This window comes from Cynoglossus semilaevis, chromosome 19, assembly GCF_000523025.1.
Source record: "Cynoglossus semilaevis isolate Cse_v1.0 chromosome 19, Cse_v1.0, whole genome shotgun sequence".
Lineage (NCBI taxonomy): Eukaryota > Metazoa > Chordata > Actinopteri > Pleuronectiformes > Cynoglossidae > Cynoglossus > Cynoglossus semilaevis.
This window is the reverse complement of record NC_024325.1, coordinates 7,411,706-7,433,094: the sequence shown is the minus strand read 5'-3', so window position 1 is coordinate 7,433,094 and position 21,389 is coordinate 7,411,706. Positions and strand designations below refer to the sequence as shown.

Here is a 21,389-nt window from a genome sequence, read left to right as displayed (position 1 = left end):
CTCTATATGGATTGATCCATGTCTGCCCACAGTCGGTTGGTGGCCCAGCACCACATTTCAGCTGTTTCCGCTTTGTCGTCATCTCGGCTGGGGAGGTCACGTGTCTGCCGGGACAGTCCGACTGGAAAAACGACTGGAATAAACATCGGGGTTTAAAACGAATAATTATATCTGTTTTCTAGTTATAACGGACGCCCTTTTTTGGATTCATGCTAGAGCCGTACGGAGGTAGGAGGCTGGCTCTCAGGCGAGACTCATAAAACCCTGGCGTACAGAATGGAGATCCGCTGCTGCTTTACGGACTTTATCTACTCAGACGAAGCTAAACGATTGCTCCTTTATTCTATTAGCACTTAGCATTAGATCTTTTCCAGCGATTTTTAATATAACAATATTTATTTTTTAAATTATTTTATTCCTCAATCAGTTTTTGTCTTTTGTGTGTTATTTTACGTAACGATCTGTTTATAACAATAGTCTCCACATTTAAGCCAGTATCACTTTGATTTTTGTTAGCATTTAGCCCAATGGTGCTTATATTAATTTCTGGCATAGTATTCTGAGCTTTTCGGCCTTCTAAATTACTTCTGGCATAGTATTCTGAGCTTTTCGGCTTTCTAAATTACGTCACGTTTTTAATTTTTTTTTTTTTTACAAAATGAACTCCGGTCGGGCTCCTGGAATACGACTAATAACGTCGTTTTCTCGAGATAGTTGGTAAGTTAACATAGTTCACACATTACAACCTTAATAGTATGTGTCAGTGTTATCTGACTAATGTTAATGATTTACTCTTCACCACTGATAAACACATTCATTCCGTGGTTTTCCAATGAACATTTATTGTTGTTACCCATGAGTTCTATGTTTATAACATGTAATTTATTTTTATTTTGAATATTTTATGGCAAACTCTACCGTAAAATGTATTTCAGAAGCTTTCTCTAAAACTAACACACAACTGATCTTTAACGAGTCGATGGTATCCGCAATACCTCTAGAATTTTAGGAATTCACACACCAGCCACTTCTAGCACTACTTTAGTACATTTCCAATCATTAATAACCTACTATTCTTACAAAAACAGTGATTAATCATTTGTTGTGTGAGGTTTATTGATTGACCTTTCCATTCCACCAGCCGTCTGAATTTACTGATTTCCAAATTGTTTTCAAGATAACAACAGGAAAAGACACAATTGACTGTCTGGAGTTTTCAAATAAAACGCTACTTCTATAACAACAACATTAATTCCTACAAGAATATTTTAATTGACTAATCAGTGGATTCATTATATGAATTTCCTCAATGGTTAAATGCAATTGAATCTATAAGTAATCATCGTAATTGTTTAACGTTTATATTGTCAAATATATATTCAGGCTAAATGTGAATGAGTAAAGTTCTTCATTTTCAAGCAGTTCCTATTTATCAAAGTACAATGCCACCTTCAAGCATTGTTCACTTCTGGTTTTGTAGGACACTTAGGCAAATGTGAGAAATTCCTTTCTTTCTCTGTGCTACGTCACTGACTGAATGCTTCTACTACTCGAAAGGCTTGTTGTGGAAAAACAAACCTTTTGAGTTACCCTGTCATTTTTAGGTTTTTGTCACTTCCTATAAACAATGCTACATTATATTTTATCTATCCTTGACAAATATGACAAAAAGACTTATATTAATTTGTAGCTAAACCTTTATGTAACAAAGCTTTAAACAGTCTTTAGATAGTAAGAGATATTCTTAAATACATGGTAAGTATACGATACTGAATATTTGCCTTATTCAGTATAACCAGTGGGAAAACTTAAAATCTTGTAGTAACAACTTTCAACTGACACTTTTATGTAAACTTTCAGAAACCTTTTAAATATCTGTTCTTCAAGCTTTACAACATTTTTCACAACATTTCTGTCAGTTGTGAAAATATTTTAATATTTTAACAAGTTGCTGGTGTTAATTGAATTTCTACTTGACAGCATTGTGCTATGTCTCAAGGTTGTGCCATAAAAGCACTCAGTCAAAGGTCAAATATATGAATAAGAAAAAAACAACATTTTATTACCAGGTATTTGTCATGGTGCTGTTGTGGCTTTGACCCAGAATAACACAGTTGTCAGTGGAAAAACATCCATAAAAATGTTATTGATTTATGGTGTTGTTATCTTTGAGTTTGTGTCCATACTGATGTTTCTAAAAAGAGAATTGAATTTTTAAAAATAAATATATATTAAGATCCATTAATTTATTCCCATATAGGTTATCTTGTTCTATTTGTTAATGAATAAGTAATAGTGGAACTAGTTATAACATTGATATTGATTCTTGTATATGTTATGCAGTTGTTCAACTTTAATTGAACTCTTCTCCATTTGCAGGTATCGCAGTTTTATTCTTTTTCTCACGTTCCTTTTTTACACGGCATACCACTTGTCACGGAAACCTATCAGCATTGTCAAGGTTAGACAATTTTATTCCATTAATTTTTTTTTTTTACATTTACTATCGATGTAAGGTGGTTAAAAAGCAAATGTTTGTGCTGCATATATGTAATGTTCACAACATTTTAAAAAACTTTTAAACATTACAATTGTAACCCTTCTTCTACTCTTTTTTTTTCTTTTCAATATACATATTTTTCCATAAAATCTTTTTCCTCCGATTTTCAGAGTGAGCTGCACAGAAACTGCTCCAACATCATTCGACCTGCTGACCTTAACATAACCAACAATGCTACCTGGTGTAATTGGGTGCCTTTTGGTAATTACTTATCATTTTTTATCTTCTCAAATTTAGGAAACTGATAAAGAATTTGGAAGAAATGAGAACAAGAGAAGAATTCTCCTATTTGTTTGTGCTATGAATTTGTGGAACATAAAATACATGATGTGCCTTTTCTAGATGGAGACAACTATCAGACAATATTCGGGATCTTGGATAATTGTTTCCTGGTCACATATGCCATTGGCATGTTTTTCAGGTTAGTAGGTTTTGTTGATGCCATTTGTTACTTGTTCTGATTTTGTTCACAATACATTCAACATTAAACTTTCTTTTTTTTTGGGATGACAGTGGCATATTTGCAGAGCGCCTCCCACTGCGTTACTACCTGAGTGTTGGGATGCTGTTGAGTGGGCTGTTCACGTGTCTCTTTGGCCTCGGCTTCTACTTGAACATTCACTCATTGAGTTATTACGCTTTTGTCCAGGTAAAGATGCAGCCCCATACTGTTCAACTAACAGTAGTTGACCTTCAGATTAATTTGTATGTCAACACAGAAATTACATTTCTAGTTTGTTTGTTTACCTAAGCAGCCTTATTAGGTGTTGTTAAAGTGTACAGGTATATTTTAATTCACTTTTTGTTTAATTTCAAATTTTTATTTTTTAAACAGAATCAGAAGGAATTTGTGCAGATTCATACAGTAGAGACAAATCAAGCTCTAATTCTGTCTGTCATAGATATAAACCATAAATCCCATAATTGTCAGAAAACAGTGAAATATTCCAAATAGTGTTTCACAGTTTAAAGCAATAATTGAATTTGACAGATCATTGTCACATTTGTTCAACGGTTGGTGTGACAGAAGTTAACTTTCAGGCTCAGCACATCATTCCACTCCTTTTACGAACAGAGATCCCACAGCAGCTTAGGCTTCTCATATGTCACATGACTCACAGCTGCATCGTATGACTGCAGGCACGTGTCTGGGCTTTTTGAGTTTTTTTAGAGAATGTTAACAAGTACAGTGTGCTTTACACATAATTCTTATAAACAATTTGACAATTTATATACAATAAGACTGCAAAGCTCAGATATTCTGGGTTAACACGGGTCTGTCTTGTTTCGCTCTGCAGGTCATGAATGGGCTTGTGCAGACCACAGGTTGGCCAGCAGTGGTGGCTTGTGTCGGCAACTGGTTTGGAAAGGGGAAGTAAGTACAGGGAGAGAAGACCTGCTGACTTTACAGTATCATATGTCTGTTTTTATAGCTGACACAGGTGCTTTACTCACATTTTGAAAGTCCAGTGGGAAAAAACAATTATTGAACATCAGTCCTTATTCTTAACTCTCATCTTAGCTGCAGCAACTAGCAATCATGTAGGTTGGTTGTAAATCCTCTTCTTGTTCCTCCTGTTTTTGCCTCCCTGAAACTAAAATGACTCAAATATTTGTGACCAACCAAATCCTTTTTTGAGGAGTTCTTGAAACTTAACCTATAAAAACAGTGTTCTTTTAACTCTCCCATAGTGATCACACGTTTAAGAATTGGCCCAATTTATTTCTGACTTCCACTAATACCTTCAACTAGAACTTATTTGTGTAGTGCAGTAAATACTCAATTATAATGATGATGTTGCTGCGATCACACCAGTGCTGGTTTTGCGTCATAGAAACGCAAAGGGCTGTTGTTCAATGCACTTGTGAAGCACAAATTGGTGCTGCAAATATTTTCGTCTCTTGGCTGGCCGAAGTAGAATAACAGGCTTGGGGAGCAGCAATTATTATGCACAATCTTAAGGACAGTGACGTTTTTAATGCTTTATGTACGCAGCAGAAGTTAAAAATAGCTTAAAACCTCTAACCATTTCCAGCTGTAATGACAGAGCTGATGTACTGAGTTGTGTAGTGTTTGATGTGTGCTATCATTTAAATTTTTACAAATTAAAGCATTACTTTTGGTTTAGAAACGCGAAAATTTCCCACACCTTGGTGAGTGATTTTACTCAGATTGTCCTTTATTATTTTTTCTCCTTTGGTTGAGACTTAGGCTGCTCGAGTGTAAAGAAAATCTAATTACAATCCTGTTGGTCAACATTGAACTCACAAACATTTAATGCCTGCTACACAAAAAATAAATAAATTCCAAATAAAATACCAAAAATATAAATGAAATATAAAAACATTGCGTATAAATATATATTGGTTTGTTTATATTACACCTGATAAATACTTCAAGAAAATCCCACATTATTTGCATGTAACTTCTAAAGCAGCTATGTTGAGCTTGAAAAGCATGTGTCTACTCCCTGCTTTGGGAATACATTCTAACCGTTTTATTCAGGTAATGACTGAGAACAGGACAGTATGATAATCTGAGTGCACACTAACCTAAGGCACATATATCACTGTTTCCTAAATCCTAAATTTAAATGTTTCAGTTTCACCATAATAGTTGGTCTGATTGTGTTTTGATCTTCAGGCGTGGCTTCATCATGGGTGTGTGGAACTCCCACACCTCTGTGGGAAACATCTTGGGTTCACTCATAGCAGGAGTCTTTGTATCCTCAGCGTGGGGACTGTCCTTCATCATTCCTGGGGCTATCATCGCTTCCACTGGAATCATCTGCTTCTTCTTCCTGGTGGAGAGTAGGTTTCTGTTGATGATGTGATTCCTGTAAACACACAAACGAATGAAAGCAGACTTTATTCTGCATCAAGGTTCTCTGCTGTTGTAAAGACCCTGTGTAATTATTTCTTTTGCCTTTATCTACAGGACCTGAAGATGTAAATTGCACTCCTCCTCAACACTATGTAAGTTGTAATAAATGAAACGTTTCAAAATTAGACTTTCTCAAATATTCCAAAAATTAAGAATACATAAATTCACTTTCTTTTTGTGTATGCTCAGTGACTTCGACATCTTGAATCTCACGCTCATGAGAACTGAAAAAGAAAATCACACTTTTCAACACACAAATTGTATTGTTGCCTCACTTCTGCTTCGGCAACACTATACTCACAGGACATACATGAACATTCACTTTTTAAAAACATTTTAAAACCAAGAGGACTGATGTGGACTGACAGTTGTGCTTGTGTGTGTGTGTGTGTTAGAACAATCAAGATCTTGGTGAAGTACAGCCTCTCTTGCAGGGAACGCTCGCAGATTCTAATGGCGCCATCTCCACTGAGACTACGGTGATTGTTGAAGACCACACCGAGGCCATCAGCTTCTGTGGAGCTCTAAAAATACCAGTGAGCACGTTTATTCAATTCCTAAGCTTCCTCTAACGGGGAGGCAGGGAGGTTTTGGGTTTATTTTAATCGAGTGTGTAACAATATGTCTGAAAGCATTGTAGGCTAGTAATCTAATGCAGGTATCTGGCTCCCTCTGCTGGTCTCGAAAGCATACATTGGGCATTGTTTAAAAAGTCACTTGACAGAAGAAGTCGAATATGGTCATTACACAACTATTAAATATTGATATGCAAACATTAACTGCAAATGGAAAACACGTATTAAAGAATTCTGGTTTGATGTTTTTGTTTCAGGGAGTGGTGGAGTTTTCTCTGTGTCTGCTGTTTGCCAAACTTGTCAGCTACACCTTCCTCTACTGGCTGCCTCTTTACATCTCCAATGTTGGTCAGTGATTAGAGATTTATGTTTTTGTCATTTTAAAATTGAATCATTGTTAAATGTTATTTGTAAAGCAAACACACACACTCTCGTTTATACATTTCAGCTCATTTCGATGCAAAAGAAGCAGGAGACATGTCAACACTGTTTGATGTTGGGGGAATTGTGGGTAAGTTACACTCTGTACACTTGTTGTGAAAGGGAAACTGCAGACAGTGTGTGATCACAATTTAACAAATGTTTTATTATTAACCCCAGATTCAAAGTCAATCAAAATTTCATCCTTGATTGTCAGAATTGCTGTTGTTAAACAGCACTGGTACCATCATACAGTTGCCACTGAGACATTGTGTGACTGTATATAATTGTTATGTACACACAGGAGGCATCATGGCTGGTGTGGTGTCAGATTATACTGGTGGAAGAGCAACAACCTGCTGGGTCATGTTAATGATTGCTGCGCCCATGGTGAGTGTTACTTCATTGAACTGTTATCAACGGTTCCTAATGCAACAACTTTATTAAAATTTGTTTGGAAAACATGTGACATCTACTGATGGATGGTTGGTTTTTGTTTCAGCTTTTCCTCTATAACAGCATTGGACAAACTAACCTCACTACTACCATCGGTAAGATTCCTTCATAGTCTTTACTAGAGTTGTCCTGGTACAATTTTTACAAACTGATAGGATTATATATTCATTTAACCTTCAGAAGTATTTCCATTTTTATACTCGTTTTTGACAGCTGGTTGTGACATAATATCTGTTCATTCGATTATCATGTATTCAGATGCAAGTACAAGTATAAACAGGCCTGTTACTGCTCCCAGCATCAGTATTTTGCTCTTGTTTTTACTATGTATGTGACTATAAATAAGTTCAGATGGATCTTTATCTTATTCTGTCAGAAAAAATACATTTACATTATTTCTGTGAAGCTTGTTTAACATTTCCTTTCGTACACAGTTATGTTGCTGGTGTGTGGAGGCTTGGTGAACGGACCCTACGCTCTCATCACTACTGCTGTAGCTGCCGACCTGGTAAGACCCCGAAACCTCAAAAGCATTTAGTGGAACTTATTTAAATATATAAACCACACTTCTATAATGTACGTTTATCTGCATTTTTGCATTCTTTGCTGCAGGGCACACACGAGAGTCTCAGAGGAAACTCCAGGGCCCTGTCGACTGTTACAGCCATTATTGACGGGACTGGATCAATAGGTAGGTACACGTTGTTATTTTAATGCTCCTGCACTAATCACTGTGGAAATTTACAGTGAGTCACATCAGCATTACCATTAACTCCCTGCTGTTTTGTTCTGGTTTATGGTGTGTTTTAACAACTTTAAGCTCATCCCTTAGGTTTTATGACCCACAAACAAGCTCTTAGTCTTGATAAAAATACATTTACTGTACACCCCAGTACACAGTAGCTGGACATTATTGTTGTAGGGTTTCTGTGTTTGTCTTTTGCTTAATAAAATAAGTTAATCTATTGGCAAAATATAATGGTCTTGGATTTAATTAAATAACGGTCTTTCTGCTTGTTTGGCTCTTTAATTTAGTGTTTTGTCTGCAGTTAATGATCAATTTCTTATTTTTTTATTTATTTACTTATAATTAGACACCTTTTTTTCGAGGAATGCTAATACACTGGTCAACCAATAATTACTTGGTCCATATGGCCAATATGATAACCAATAATTTCCTTTTATTTCTACTTCTTCCTCACCTTTTTGCAACCTAACATTTGACCATTTAGGTCATTTTTCAAGTTTACAGTCTTCTACTTGTGATTTGCAGGAGCTGCGTTGGGCCCTCTGCTGGCAGGGGTGATTTCTCCCACAGGCTGGAACAATGTCTTCTACATGCTGATGTCTGCAGACATCTTGGCCTGTTTGGTAAGGAGCTACACTGATTCACTTCAGTCAAAAATCTTTTAAACAATCTAATGATAATGTTCTCGTGGTTCTAAGAGGACACACTGACTGTCTTACTGTTTATTTTCTAGCTTTTGTCCAGACTTGTTTATAAGGAGGTGAGAGGCTGGTGTGGACATCTACCCAGGGTCAGGGGGTCAGTATGAACGACATCAGTATATTTTTTTATACTCAAAACATCTGTTCATTTGTAATAACCCAACTCTTTATTGCAGGTTTAAAGAAATCTGAGTTGCTCAAACAAGTCAACGCACAAAATATGGAAACAATTTAATGCTGACCTCAGTGTACAGTGGACCACGTCTGAACAGAAGCTCAAATATCTGCTGAAGATTAAGGAGGATACCCAGATGATTGATCCTTCCATGTATAGAAAAACAGTGAAAAGTGTCTCTGTAGAGACAGAGCTTTTTATCACCCATCTGTTAATTCTTACCAGTCTGTTTTAATATTCTGTTACCATAAAAGTGTATATAGTGTGCCATTTTTAAGGTTTGTCTTTTTCTGTGGGTTCTGTATCTTTACAATTATTACAATGTGCTGTTACCAGATTTGATATTTTAGATATTATATAGACTTTGGCATGTACATATGTGTACAAAATCTTGTGTTGCAGAAAAAAACAATAAAGCTTTTTGTCCAGCCCGGGGTGTAAAGCAGCCGCAGTATTTTATTTGTTGTCACATCTCTGTTGTCGCCAATAGAAATATAACATTTAGGTGTTTTATTGAAGAAAAAAGCATTGATAATAAAGCACACATTTTCTGTTTATGTAACAAGAATCGCTGGAATATGATGCAAACACAAAGGTTCCCTGAGGTGAAGAGAATGGTTGTCCTCACCTTATACAACTAGCCTAAACATTGAAGAGAAGATAATTTATTCCACATAAAATTATTAGCCTATTTAGCAGATCTAGCCACTCCAGTGTAGCATTGCAACTAGCATGTCTATAAAAATCTGATGCCACAGTCGCACCATTAGTGAAAAAATCGCTCCCTTTGCTTACCAGTAGAGGGGGCCACATTACCACAAATGGTAAACCCAGATAAAATCTACTGCTTATAATGTCTTATCAACATCGTATTGTTTCAAATGACAAAACACAAAAAACTTTACACCACTTCATAAAAAAACAAAACAACAAAAACAACACAACCAGAGAGCAGCCCGATTGTGACTTGTGCCCGAAAGATTGCATCTGGAGTTGAACCAGCAGAGGTCACTAATAATCCACATTTTTGCACATTCACATTAAAGGTAGATTCTCGAAATGGCTTTTTTTTTTGGATCAGAACTGACCTTGGATAAACAAACATTGAAAAACTCTGCAAGACACAACACAGGAAAGCTGGCATTTTCAAAAGTCACATCCACACTAACGGTCTAGAATGACCACATTTGACAAATATACAAAAGGCTTCAGAAGTTAAAATAACAACATATCAACTTATTAATGACATTTACAACCAGGCTCAGCCGGTCCCTTTAGAAACTATTGTTTCAAAAAATTGTTACATTGAGAGGAAAAGTTTTTTTCTAGACCAACACCTCGGCATGCAACAGTGAAGTGCCTTTTTATCAGTGTCCAAATCATGTTTTGCCAATATTCAAACTAGAAAACATATCTGAATGTGTAATGCAATATCTGTGTATCCCGTGGTTTAAAATTAGCAGGGTTATCATGTACAATTTCCTTTAAAAATGGCATAACTGGGGCTTTTGTTGCTTCTCTTAAATAAATAGTAAACATTTGCATTTGCTCTGGTAGACATTGTTTTAAAATGGGTTTACATATAAATAATAATAATAATAAAAGCATTAGCTTAGCGGCAAGTAGCTAGAAGCTATTAGCAAGAAGTGAGTTGAAGTCAGTAAAAAATATGGCAACATTTATAATTTTTGCCTTAAGTTTGAGGTGAAAACAATTTCTTTTTAAAAAGTTTTTTTCATGTGTCGCTTTGTCCCAGAGGCAATGTCATTGGTGTGGAACCCCAGGGTTCACGTGGGGTTCCACAGGTTTGGGGGGTTGGTATGGTGCAATGTACCTTATCAACGACCTCTGCCTCCGCAACCCGGTAATGGATAAGCGGATGAAAATGGATAAATGGAAAAGTCTTTTCGTTGCCTTTACACGTCAGACCATCAATATGATGGCTAATGATTTAATAAGTTGCTATTATTAGAACTGTACTTGTATCCTTTATTGACTTCATTTTTTTATTTGGGTAGTAAAACAGTCACACTGTATACTTACATTAAATTAAATAATATTAGATTGTAATATGTTTTAAAAAAATCAAGCATCACATTGATGAAACATGTCTGGAGAATCTGAATTTCTTTCCATATTAAAAGAGCAACAAAGTTAGGAATAAACTAGTCGGAGCATTTATGGATGACCAGCATGTGTTCAGACTTCCTGTCGCCCTTTGCTTTTCTTTATGTTTGCACAAACTTTAAGAGAAAAGAGAGAAGAGTCACATGAACATTATCAAACAGCTGCAGGGCTGTGAAAATGTGTGAGGCTTGAATGTTGACAGTAGTGTGGCATGTTGAACTTGTGTGTCACCCCGTGGGATGGTTCCTGTTTTGAAACTTGTGCTCTTAACCCACATTTAGAACGGGCAAACGTTAAGTTACACTGGAGCGGAATATCCCTGCTACCAAACAATAACAAAAGTACACTCTTAAAAAATCTTCATATTCTACAGTTTGTGTGTTTCAGTGATGATATGCAGCAGGATTCCAAGTACGGTACCAGGAGCTGCAAAGCCAAAGGGAGAGTCACAGTATTAACGCAGACAAATAAACATGAACATGAAACCTTCAGCTTAGTCATACAACTTTGGTTAAAACAAAACAAACAAACATATATATATATAAAATGAACACTGAAATATAGTCAATTTAGGATAAATAAAATAAATAAATAAATGATTTGCTGTATAAGAGGGGAAAAGACTTTAAACTCTCTCTCTGTTACCTGGGTGTGCTGTAGGAAGCAGCGTTAACCTGAGATGATAGAGACACTGCTGCTGAGGACAGGCCGTTGGGAGAAGCTTCACGGCTCACACAGTTCGGGGAGGAATTTGATGAAACTGGAAGGCAGTAGATAGAATAGTTTGCTTACCATTACCAGCTTTAGAAAATAGCTCTGGAAAAATATCCTGCTTGTACTTTGTTGCATTATCAATAGGCAAGTGTCAAAAACAAAACCTACTTGCACCTGTAGTCAGTGGGCTGTAGGATCTGGATGCTGGAGCCTGAAACAGAGAAATTAGATTTCTTTTTCTTCATTTTTTTTTACCTTTATAGGCAACAGTTCTCATATTCAGTAATATTCTGAATTAGGACCTCACATCCCTGTGTTTGTCCTCAGCAGGTGTCATCCTGACTACTCTTCATGTCATTGGTCATTTCATGTAAATGTGAAATATACAGTAAAGCTTCGCAGCTTTACTGTATATTTCACATTTACATGAGGAGGAGAGGATTCTAGAAATTTACCAGCCTGAAGACATGTTAGCCACGACCTCTCCACAGGCCACAGACAGATATGGAACTCGATTATAATACGTTGTATTTGTTTATTATAATGGAGTCTTGTAGGAAGTCCTTATAAACCAAGTACAACAGCCTGGAGTGATCGAATCTAAACGATAACTCACCATCCTGGAGTTGTAGCCATGAGACTTGACAGGTAGACTGGTCACAGGGCAGTAGATCCGCTTCTCCTTCTGACGCCGGTTACAGAACCAAACTCGAACCACCTCCTTCTCCATGGACAGCTGCTCTGAGATCAGGGATATCTCCTCAGAGTTGGGCTTGGGGTTCTGTAAAAAAAAAAAAACATTTGTTTTTAATTTCAATCACAATACACGTCTTAGCATAAAAGGTTAAGACAGTAGTTTATTAAAGCTATTGCTAGAACATAGTAGAACACAGTAGTAAAAATACTCCGAAAATCTAAAAGAAAACTATAAAATAACTGGCCAAAGTATGTATCTCATGTAATGGAACGTTAGTGGCACACGTCTTGTCCTGCACAGATGTGATTTGTAGCTCATTAATGACAATTTCTAATATTTTAACAGCATCTAAGATCCCGCCTAAATAACTGGATTAAAACTTTAGTGATTCGACTGATAGAGAGATTACACATTATCATCAGCAGTTAACAATAACTCACATCCAGGAAACGTTTCTCCAAAGTCAGCTTGATATTGGTTTCGATGCTTGTCCTCTTTTTCCTCTTGCGTCCGTATCCCTCCATCAGTGGGGGCAGGGAAGACGGGCTGTTCATTGCATCAGATGGAGAGTTTTCTATTGTGAAGAGAGAAAGAAAGAAAAAAGGAAAGAAACAAAAAAAATTGAGAACAAGGTCTACGTCTAGGTTAGACAGAAAGATAGCAGCTGTTGTCGTCTTCTGTCTCGTACCTGCGTCACTGAGCCACTTCTCCAGCAGAGGTTTGAGTTTGCACATGTTCTTGAAGCTGAGGTTCAGAGCCTCAAAACGGGAGATGGTTGTCTGGCTGAAGTCATTCCCGTAGAGTTTTCCCATCGCAAGGCCAACATCTCCCTGTGGGAAAGAACAATAATCAATAATTAATCAATATAGATATCAATTTGAGTCAGCAGCTATAGGGACATCACAGCTAATTAATCAATATAGATATCAATTTGAATCAGCAGCTATAGGGACATCACATCTTTGGGGTCTTTGTCTTTCACTTTACCTGTGTAAAGCCCAGTTTGATGCGTCTCTGCTTAAAGGCTTTGGCAAACTGTTCCAGTTCCTCCAGATCACTGGGCTCGTCCTGTTGCGGTACTGACATGTGTTTGGGCATTTGCAGATGAGACATGTCCATGTGGTTCTCCATGGACGGTCCTGCCAAACCAGAGCGACCCATAGCCTGGATCAGACAAATTTTACAGAGAAGGAAATACAGAAGATGATGAGGATGATAATGATGATGAGATTATTTTCCTTCTACTATATACCAAAATATGTGGATTGGAGGTTTGGATTTACCTGTGGGGTCAGAGCCAGTCCAGGCTGATGTTGAAGAAGACTAGCTTGACTGTGACTAGGGAGGGAGAGCAGGTTCTGCTGGAGAACAGCTATAAAAATAATAAAAGCATCTATAAATGTATTTGCCTTTTTAAAACAGGAATCTTTTGTATTGACATTTCCCTGAAGGGGTAAAAATGGTTGGATGGAGGAAATTGTTACATCACTTGAAGTATTGAAGTATTAAACATTTCGGAATGTTTTTAAAATCATACAAAAATCAGGTAAAAGTTACTCTACGTTAACTTTTTTATCTCAAAGTTAGTTGTTTTTACGCTATTGGGAACCGTGAAAAGCCTTTTTGTCACTTCAAGTCTTTTAGCACTTAATATTTTAGTATGTTTCCACCTACAGTTTGATTGATGTTTGGCTACTTTGACAACAAGTATGTATCTTAAAACTTAAAATGAATTTTGGAAGAAATAACCACGCCACTCCAGGCAATAAAAAGGATTAAGTGAGATGTTTTAATGGTTTTTGGTCCCAAATTCTCTCTAATTTATGAGCCCGTTTACAGCTGCAGGGGTGGGCAGAAGGTGCAGTAAAAACTGTTTCATAGGCAAGTTGTTTTTAAGGCCTCACCTTGGTGACTGGTGGGACTCTGGGAGAGCAGAAAAGAAGAAGGAGATGGAAGGTGAGAGGGCGGCATCAGAACCAGCTGCTGCATGGTGTGAAGTGAAGTGAGCTCCTGAAAAAGATGAAGAATAGCAGCTGAGAAATGAAGACTTAACTGTTGTGGGTTGTTTAATCCAAGTCTGAGTTCATGTCACCAAAAAGAGTTAAGATTAGGTCTACCTTGAGTTCTAATTGTCATTTACTTAGTTCAAAAGTCATTTACACAAAACTAAATGAACTGAAGTACATATCTTAAGAATAATTGAGTTTAGTTTGAGCTAGACAATATGAAAAGATTCACAGGATGGATATGTATATAGATATGATATTAAAGTAGCTGTTACTCTCATCCATATAAAATGTTATTTAGATAATTATTTGATTTTTAGAATGATATTTTTCAGAAATCCATTAATCCCGTAAAGTTAGCGCCATGACCCATAACTTAAATATATTATAATACATTAAATTAAATTATTATTTAAAAAGCCCTCTGATTTTTTCAATTAAAAAAACCTATTATTATTATAAAATTAAGGTTATTCCACATATTTACCTACAATAATAACTTCCTTTAGTATCACTTTTATTACAGTGCATTTGCCAGAATAGCTCAAAGTTAAATACAACATTCATTGCATTTGACTATGAATGTAATGCAATAAAAATACACGGTAATTATCTGCACTACTACTTCTACATATAACAAAATACTACTGTATGTTGGTGTTACTCTCAAAGTGTCGCAGCTGTGGCAGCAGGTCACAGTACCTGTGTACCTATACTGTGCTAATGCTCAGGTGCAAACATCATCTTACCCCCGGCATCTGACCTCCAGGGATAGGAGAGCCCTGTGTCATGTGGCATGTCTTCAGAGGTGAGGCTAAATGAGGGGAATCGTTGATGTTCTCTGTCTTATTCTGTGACACCCCCACCCAAAAAAAAAAACAAAACAAAACAAGAAACCACTGTTAAGTCTTGTTCAGGGGCTCAGGTTCTGATGAGCTCATAAATAAATCAAACACTACATTATTGTAATGCTTTTCCGTGCTAATCTTTCTGTATAAACGTGATGTGAAACTGCAGTAAACGGGTTCGTGAGAATGACTCTTGCACTGACATGCATGCACGCACTCATGAAGACTCGTGTAGCCGGTATGTGTGTGTGTGCATTTGTGCAAGCGAGGGCCCAGTTTGACTTCACTAGACGCCATACAACGTCTGCCTGATGGTGACACTTTCCATACCCTGAGGAAAGTTATCATGCAAATATGCCCCCCCCTCCCATTTTTATTCTGAAAAAAAAAGGCCATGACACTTCCTGTGAACAGGAGCGCTGAAACAAACGCACTCAGTTGCCAAAAAGAATGTTTGGAGAAGAATCCAAATAGCTGCAAACTATTTGAGGTGTTTCTAAAGTGGTGGCATTTAATGTTGACTCCTGCGAGGAGAGCCAGTAGTTTATCCTGAGGATGTTAGTCTGAAAGGCGGTTGAGCGTTATATCTCTGATGAAGGTACATTTGTACCATTCACTTGGCTCTGGGCTGTTTATGTTTCAACTTAGTTTCTTTATTAGGTTTGCCAACGAATACAGACTCTTGATAATTTGAACTTGAATCACCTCTACTCTTATCACTGACTTTACATTTCTACTCTACAGCAACACCTCCTATAGCATATCAAACTGTCCCTGCCTTTTATACTAGTTTTTATAATCTGCCCTACTGGGTGATGTCAAGCTGGGTATATTTTGCTCTGTCATGAGTCGTCCCATAGATTCTTAGTTTCCTGTAGGCTGATTAGTTTTGTTTTAGAGCCAGACCTTTTGATTGTTTTGAGTTCAGACATTTAGGTCTGAATTCTGACATTATTTGTGCACAAAAAAACAACTCAGTGTAGTTTGTATCAAACAAATGTCTTCAACTCATATGTAGGTAACCATGTTACCTGTGGGTTTTTCCTCTGTTTTCCTTACCTGCCACCATTGAGTTTGATGTTGGCATTAGCTTAGTGCTAGCTCAGGACCTCTGTTGTTATTATTATTATTTATTAAACTTGCTTTTAAATTTGCTTTTAAGGCCTGTGACTCATTCAGCCACAGGCCTTGAAGTGTTTTGAAGACTCTGTTGTTGTATAGTCTCAGGCTGGTGAGACTACACAACAAGGTGACATCTACTTAATTATTTTCAGTGGTAATTTATTTGAAACATAATGATATTCTGCATGTGTATGTGTATATTGTATTTAATATGCGTTTGACATTTATTTATAAATTTACTTGAGTACTTGAAAATGTAAATTTGCACACCTCAACATCAACACCAAAAATCAAATTATTTTTCTTCATTATGATATTCAGCCCATGTTTTACCAAGATAATTCTCTAATCATTTATGATAATGCAACTGAAAAATCATTGCTAAACACATGTACAAAAGTACTTTAAATACAGTTTGACTAAATAAAGCACAGAACATTTTTGTCATAAAAAAGAAAACAGTTGAAATGAGTGCATAAGGAGCCACTTAACAAATGCAGCACTATTTTGTTTGTGTAGCATTTGTTAAAATCTACAGTTCTGTCTACTACAACTACATTAGTAATAAACTAAAGGCATTTGAACTAAAAAAAATATCCTGAATGACTGGCTTTTGTTATTTTCAGCTGCTGAGAGAGCTCCCATACCTGTATCTAGGCAGGTGAGGACATGTCAAACAAAAGAAACCCAACCCCTGCTGTTGGAAAGACCCCATTCAGTAAACCCTCATTCTTAGGGATTTAAAAAAACAGAAAGTGCAGTTGGCGGCTGCCAACTCTGGTACTCACCTGTCGGTTAAAGTCAAGGTCTGGCTGCTCTAAATGTGAGAAAAGAAAGAAGTAACAATTAAAATATATCATAATTTGAACAGTATTTTATTTCATTAGAGATTTTTAGACATGGTCAGTCAGTGCTCCAATAACAAGTCTTATAATAATAATAATAATAATAATAATAATAATAAGCACATTTTTGATTAATTTATTTATGAGAGCTGTTGAAAGTGTCACATTAATAACAACGTTTTCAGCAACATGTTGTGTTTGTGTGTACAGAGAGTTCAGCTGGATAAAGCCTCCATCATTTGAATGTCAAATAGGTCTGCTGTGTGTGTGTGTGTGTGTGTGTGTGTGTGTGTGTGTTGGACAGAAAAAAAGAAGGAAGAGAAGAGAGCTGCAGTCGAAGTGAGCTTCTGAAGTCATGATGCAAATGTCCCCCACCCTGACACACCTTCTCGCACACACACACACACGCACACACACACACAGTGGACTCCACCCCTTTCACCTTAGCACCACTACCACCTTCACCCCCTGCTCCGTGTCTCCATCCCGTCTACCTCCAGCAAATACCAGTTTCAGAGCCAAACGCCCAGTATGGAAATGACCAAGACATGCAAATCAGCTGAGTGCAGGGAGAGTGTGTTTGAGTTCTGTCTGTTCAAACAGACCCCGGAAATCAGTCTGAGCCCATAAACCATTTTATGTCCTTACCTAAACATCAAACTTCTTAGTAAGTACCGTTTATATGGTAATTTTTTGTTATAAAGTAAACTGCAGTAAATAACGTGCTCACCGCTCCATGAATATCCATCTCTGTGTCTGACATGTCTTCCCTGTATATCACCCTCATGTCTATTAGATCCTGGTGAAGGCAAATTGTTGAAAATAAGTCACATTATATGGTGTTATGGTCATTTTTTTCTCACCCATTAAAGTAACAGTGTTCCATCTGAGAGAGTAATATGCAGGTACTGTATGTAGGGGAACAAGAGAAAAAATGTCCACTTTAATGGTATTGAAACACAAGTCGGTCTTTTGAGACTAAAATAAAACAATAGTGATCCAACATCATGGCTACCATAGACAAAATCTGTCTTATTTCAAATTATTGAAAAGAATGTGATGTCATCTGAAGTATGCGTCACCCACAGAAGCAGGCGTAAGTCTGTTTCTGCCGATAAAATATTAATGTAACTATTTCAGTGTATCATCTAGAGAGCTAATCTGCACAGTCTTAGACAGAGACATAGCAACCGTCTCTAAACTGTGCATCATAGCAGGTCTCACTACTAGCTTTCCTCATCTTCTTTGCTCAAACGCACCTGAAATCATCCCTTTTCAGCACCTTAAAGCTTCACTTTTCCTGCTGCCCTCACGTATCTTGTCCTGCATCTGTTTACCTCTGTTGCTTTTTCTCCTTAGTGTCTCCACCTACAGGTTCTCTCCCACCTCACTGTCATCACATACAAATACCAGTCTCACCTGGGACCATCACGGTCCTAAGAACCTGTGGTGTGATCGATCCCTTCTACTCCGACTGCTCACCTTGACATAGGGTCAATGTTTTTATACATGAAGCACCACACTCACACAATTCTCTGCCTCTCTTGACTCTTCATATATTGTTATTAAGTCAGATATCTTGGTTTCCTTTAGTCTGGTAATATGTTTTTTCTGAAACTACTGTTTTATGTTGCTTCTAATTATATTCTAGCAGTGCTAAGTAGAACAAGATAATTATTATAATAACTGTGTGAGACAATTTATTTTTCAATGGTCAATATCTCTCTCTCATTCTCTCTCACACACACAAATACACACATACGCACTTCAGTTCGATACGTTATTAAACCTGACTTAGAAATAACAAAAATATTTCCTCTGTATGTAGTATAAAGAAAAAAGTACGATACGTGGATATGGTATTTATGGATACATTATGTTTTGTTCATAATTGAATTAACTTGAGTTTTTCTCAGTTTAAAAAATGGGAATATGTGTCAGTAATAATTGGTGTGTAATAAAATTGCTAAGGTAGCAGATTACATCCGATTGCATCACAGGCCAACACTAGCTACAGGGGAGCACATATTCTAATGCCTTTGTAATTTGAAACATCAACGTAATTGCTAAAAATAATATTTTTAAAGCAGTATTAAAGGTCAAGTAAAAATATATGATTATATATATATATATAAAATAATATTTTAAGAGAAACTGCAATGGCTTTAAACATTAAAGTAGTGTAACAACACAGAAAGTAGGAGCATAATATTGACACATGTTCATTGCCCTGCAGTGCTGGCAGCTGGGAAGAGTTTTTTTGGTTGCATGAAAGCATGTACTGCACAGTGTCATAGTTTGGGAAAGATTGACATTTTGTTCAAATACTTTTTCAGGATCTAAAAAAATTCCAATGTTATGTTTTTCAGTTGCCAAAAAGGAAAACTGTACTTTCTGGTCCTTGAATGCCCGGACTGGGTGTTAGTTTTAACTAATCCTCAAACTAAACTAAATTATTTTCATTATCTGGACTTAACCACTCTTTACATATGTCAGCTGGTAAATCCCAAATGCTTGTGTCAATAAATAAAAAAGCAGAATTTGTATAAACATTCACTTGAACTGAGACATGACAGTTCAAATCCTGCACAGTGTCCAACTTTTATTTAGTAATTTATTTATTTATAATTTATTTGCAACGTTTTAATGCTAAAAACATGTAAAGATGAAGCCTAGGCACTAAACTAGAAATTGACATCATTTTTTCTTCACAAATGTTAATGTTATCCAAATGTTCCAGTCACGTCCACTGGATGGGATGAAGGTTAAGGTAAAGATACAAGACAAATGAAATCAAAAGGAAGACTCTGGAAAACTCTCTATTTTGGATCTCACCAAGAAAAGAAAACATTGAAAACAGTTGAATTTAAATCATATGAAGACAGGGAGACGTTAACAGATAAGAATATAGAGTAAAAGGAGAACGTGTGCCGACAGTGTTGTGTACTGTGATCATTCAATAACAAAACACTGACATTCATCACTGTCATGAGACCAAACCCTTTGCTTCTCTCACTCCACCATTGTCTATTGAAAAGTTCCACTTTTTCTGTTGCTTGTTCCTTCTTTTATTCTGTGGCTGGCTGTCGGGTCCTCAGCCCCGGGCAGTGAGTACTTCTCAGCAAACAGCCTCAGGTGTATCCTGGTCTAGTAACTAACTGCCACAAACTCCACACACACACACACATGCATGCACTCAAACCCATGTCCTAATGAAACTGAAGGAATTCCAAATGCTGCCTTTGTCAGCCATTTTTTCTCCTTCATGGTCAGTTATAAGAAGTAATATTGATATTATAACTCCATAATATTGATAATATTGATAATATTGATATTGATAATGATATTTTCTTGTTATTTTATGCTGCAGCTCAAACCGTATAAAACTCAGTGATAATCCAGCCAGTGAGTATTGAAGAACTGTGAACTCTACCTCATAATAAAATAATCCTTAAATACAAATACATTAAAATATGATTTAATTAATTAGAATTAATTCCACCTATGTTTTTCATTTTGCATCAACTTCTCCTACATAAAATGCATTTAGGTCAATCACTGTGTTCAAATGAAGCCACAAGATATATATAAATTTACCATCTGTCCCAGAATATAATCCTCACAAACAACAACAGTTATTACCTTTCTGCAAATGTCTGTTTTGTGTAAATTGTCATGTTTAAATTCAACCGCATTTGATACAACTTTTTAATGGCATTCTAATTTACTAACTTTCCTGTCCGGAAAAAGGTTATTTTCTTCAATGTATTTCATCAAATTTGATCTGTGACATTTTCATACTGTTTACAAATTTCCTTCTTTTCCCTTAGACCACTGTAAAAAAATGTTTTATGTCCATTTAGTTACTTTTCATTCTGTTCAATAGAAGCTAATAAAACTATTTTGCACAACCTCAGCGGATCCTACTTATACATCACAAAGTGTGACAGAATAAACACAAAGGAGAAATATCCTTACCTGCCTGTTCACCCGGAACCTTGGACTGTTCCACCGAGTCTGCACTCATCTTAATATCTGTAATGATAAATATAGCTGATTTTCCTACTGGATAGTAACTTTACCAGCACAATGCAGCACTCAGGTGACCCAGGAAAATGATCTTGAGTGTATTCTAATGCGCCCTCCCCTTCACATTACCACAGACTGCACACACTCCATGCCTATAATATTCATTAGCAAGGAAGACATCACCATAAAGAACTACAACAGGCAGCACTGTGGGAAATGTCACATGGAAGTGACATAATAAAAAATTCACAAATTCGGGTAAAAATGCAGTTTGTGTTTTAGAATCATTTGTCACTTACCTTCGTCTAAATACAGTTTGTGTCCAGCTCACGTCTGTGACTCCTTGGTTATTTAAAAAAAAAGTTGTGTTAGTCTCAAAACTTTCAGAAACTTTTAGCTGCTTATCTGCATTTTACTAAGTGGAGAAATGTTCACCTCTGCAGATCAGCCGCTACTGCCTGAAAGGCTAATTTGCATATGCC

The 21,389-nt window shown here is 36.6% G+C and overlaps 2 protein-coding genes across 3 annotated transcripts; one reads left to right on the top strand and one right to left on the bottom strand.

The window, feature by feature from the left end:
• The first annotated feature begins 95 nt into the window (after nucleotides 1-95).
• On the top strand, nucleotides 96-8,955 carry slc37a2 (solute carrier family 37 member 2). 2 transcript variants are annotated; one of them, XM_008332648.2, is made up of 19 exons: nucleotides 96-544; nucleotides 586-717; nucleotides 2,380-2,461; nucleotides 2,671-2,761; nucleotides 2,903-2,981; nucleotides 3,074-3,209; nucleotides 3,859-3,935; nucleotides 5,205-5,371; nucleotides 5,499-5,536; nucleotides 5,879-5,980; nucleotides 6,277-6,367; nucleotides 6,468-6,530; nucleotides 6,744-6,829; nucleotides 6,942-6,990; nucleotides 7,330-7,403; nucleotides 7,508-7,586; nucleotides 8,169-8,266; nucleotides 8,377-8,441; nucleotides 8,521-8,955. In XM_008332648.2, the coding sequence occupies exons 2-19, from the start codon at nucleotides 659-661 to the stop codon at nucleotides 8,534-8,536; spliced, it is 1,452 nt and encodes a 483-aa protein (XP_008330870.1). In that variant the 5' UTR covers nucleotides 96-544; nucleotides 586-658; the 3' UTR covers nucleotides 8,537-8,955. The 2 variants fall into 2 exon arrangements, with proteins under 2 accessions (XP_008330870.1, XP_008330869.1); XM_008332647.2 differs by having other exon boundaries at nucleotides 5,840-5,980.
• pou2f3 (POU class 2 homeobox 3) lies at nucleotides 8,787-21,046 on the bottom strand. The gene is made up of 13 exons (XM_008332644.2): nucleotides 20,857-21,046; nucleotides 17,609-17,677; nucleotides 16,822-16,850; nucleotides 14,813-14,914; nucleotides 13,962-14,067; nucleotides 13,341-13,429; nucleotides 13,045-13,221; nucleotides 12,746-12,887; nucleotides 12,498-12,631; nucleotides 11,977-12,141; nucleotides 11,529-11,571; nucleotides 11,292-11,406; nucleotides 8,787-11,072 (listed from the first exon to the last, which is right to left on the bottom strand). Exons 1-13 carry the CDS (start codon nucleotides 20,903-20,905, stop codon nucleotides 11,030-11,032), a joined length of 1,263 nt encoding a protein of 420 aa, XP_008330866.1. The 5' UTR covers nucleotides 20,906-21,046; the 3' UTR covers nucleotides 8,787-11,029.
• Nucleotides 21,047-21,389: the final 343 nt, after the last annotated feature.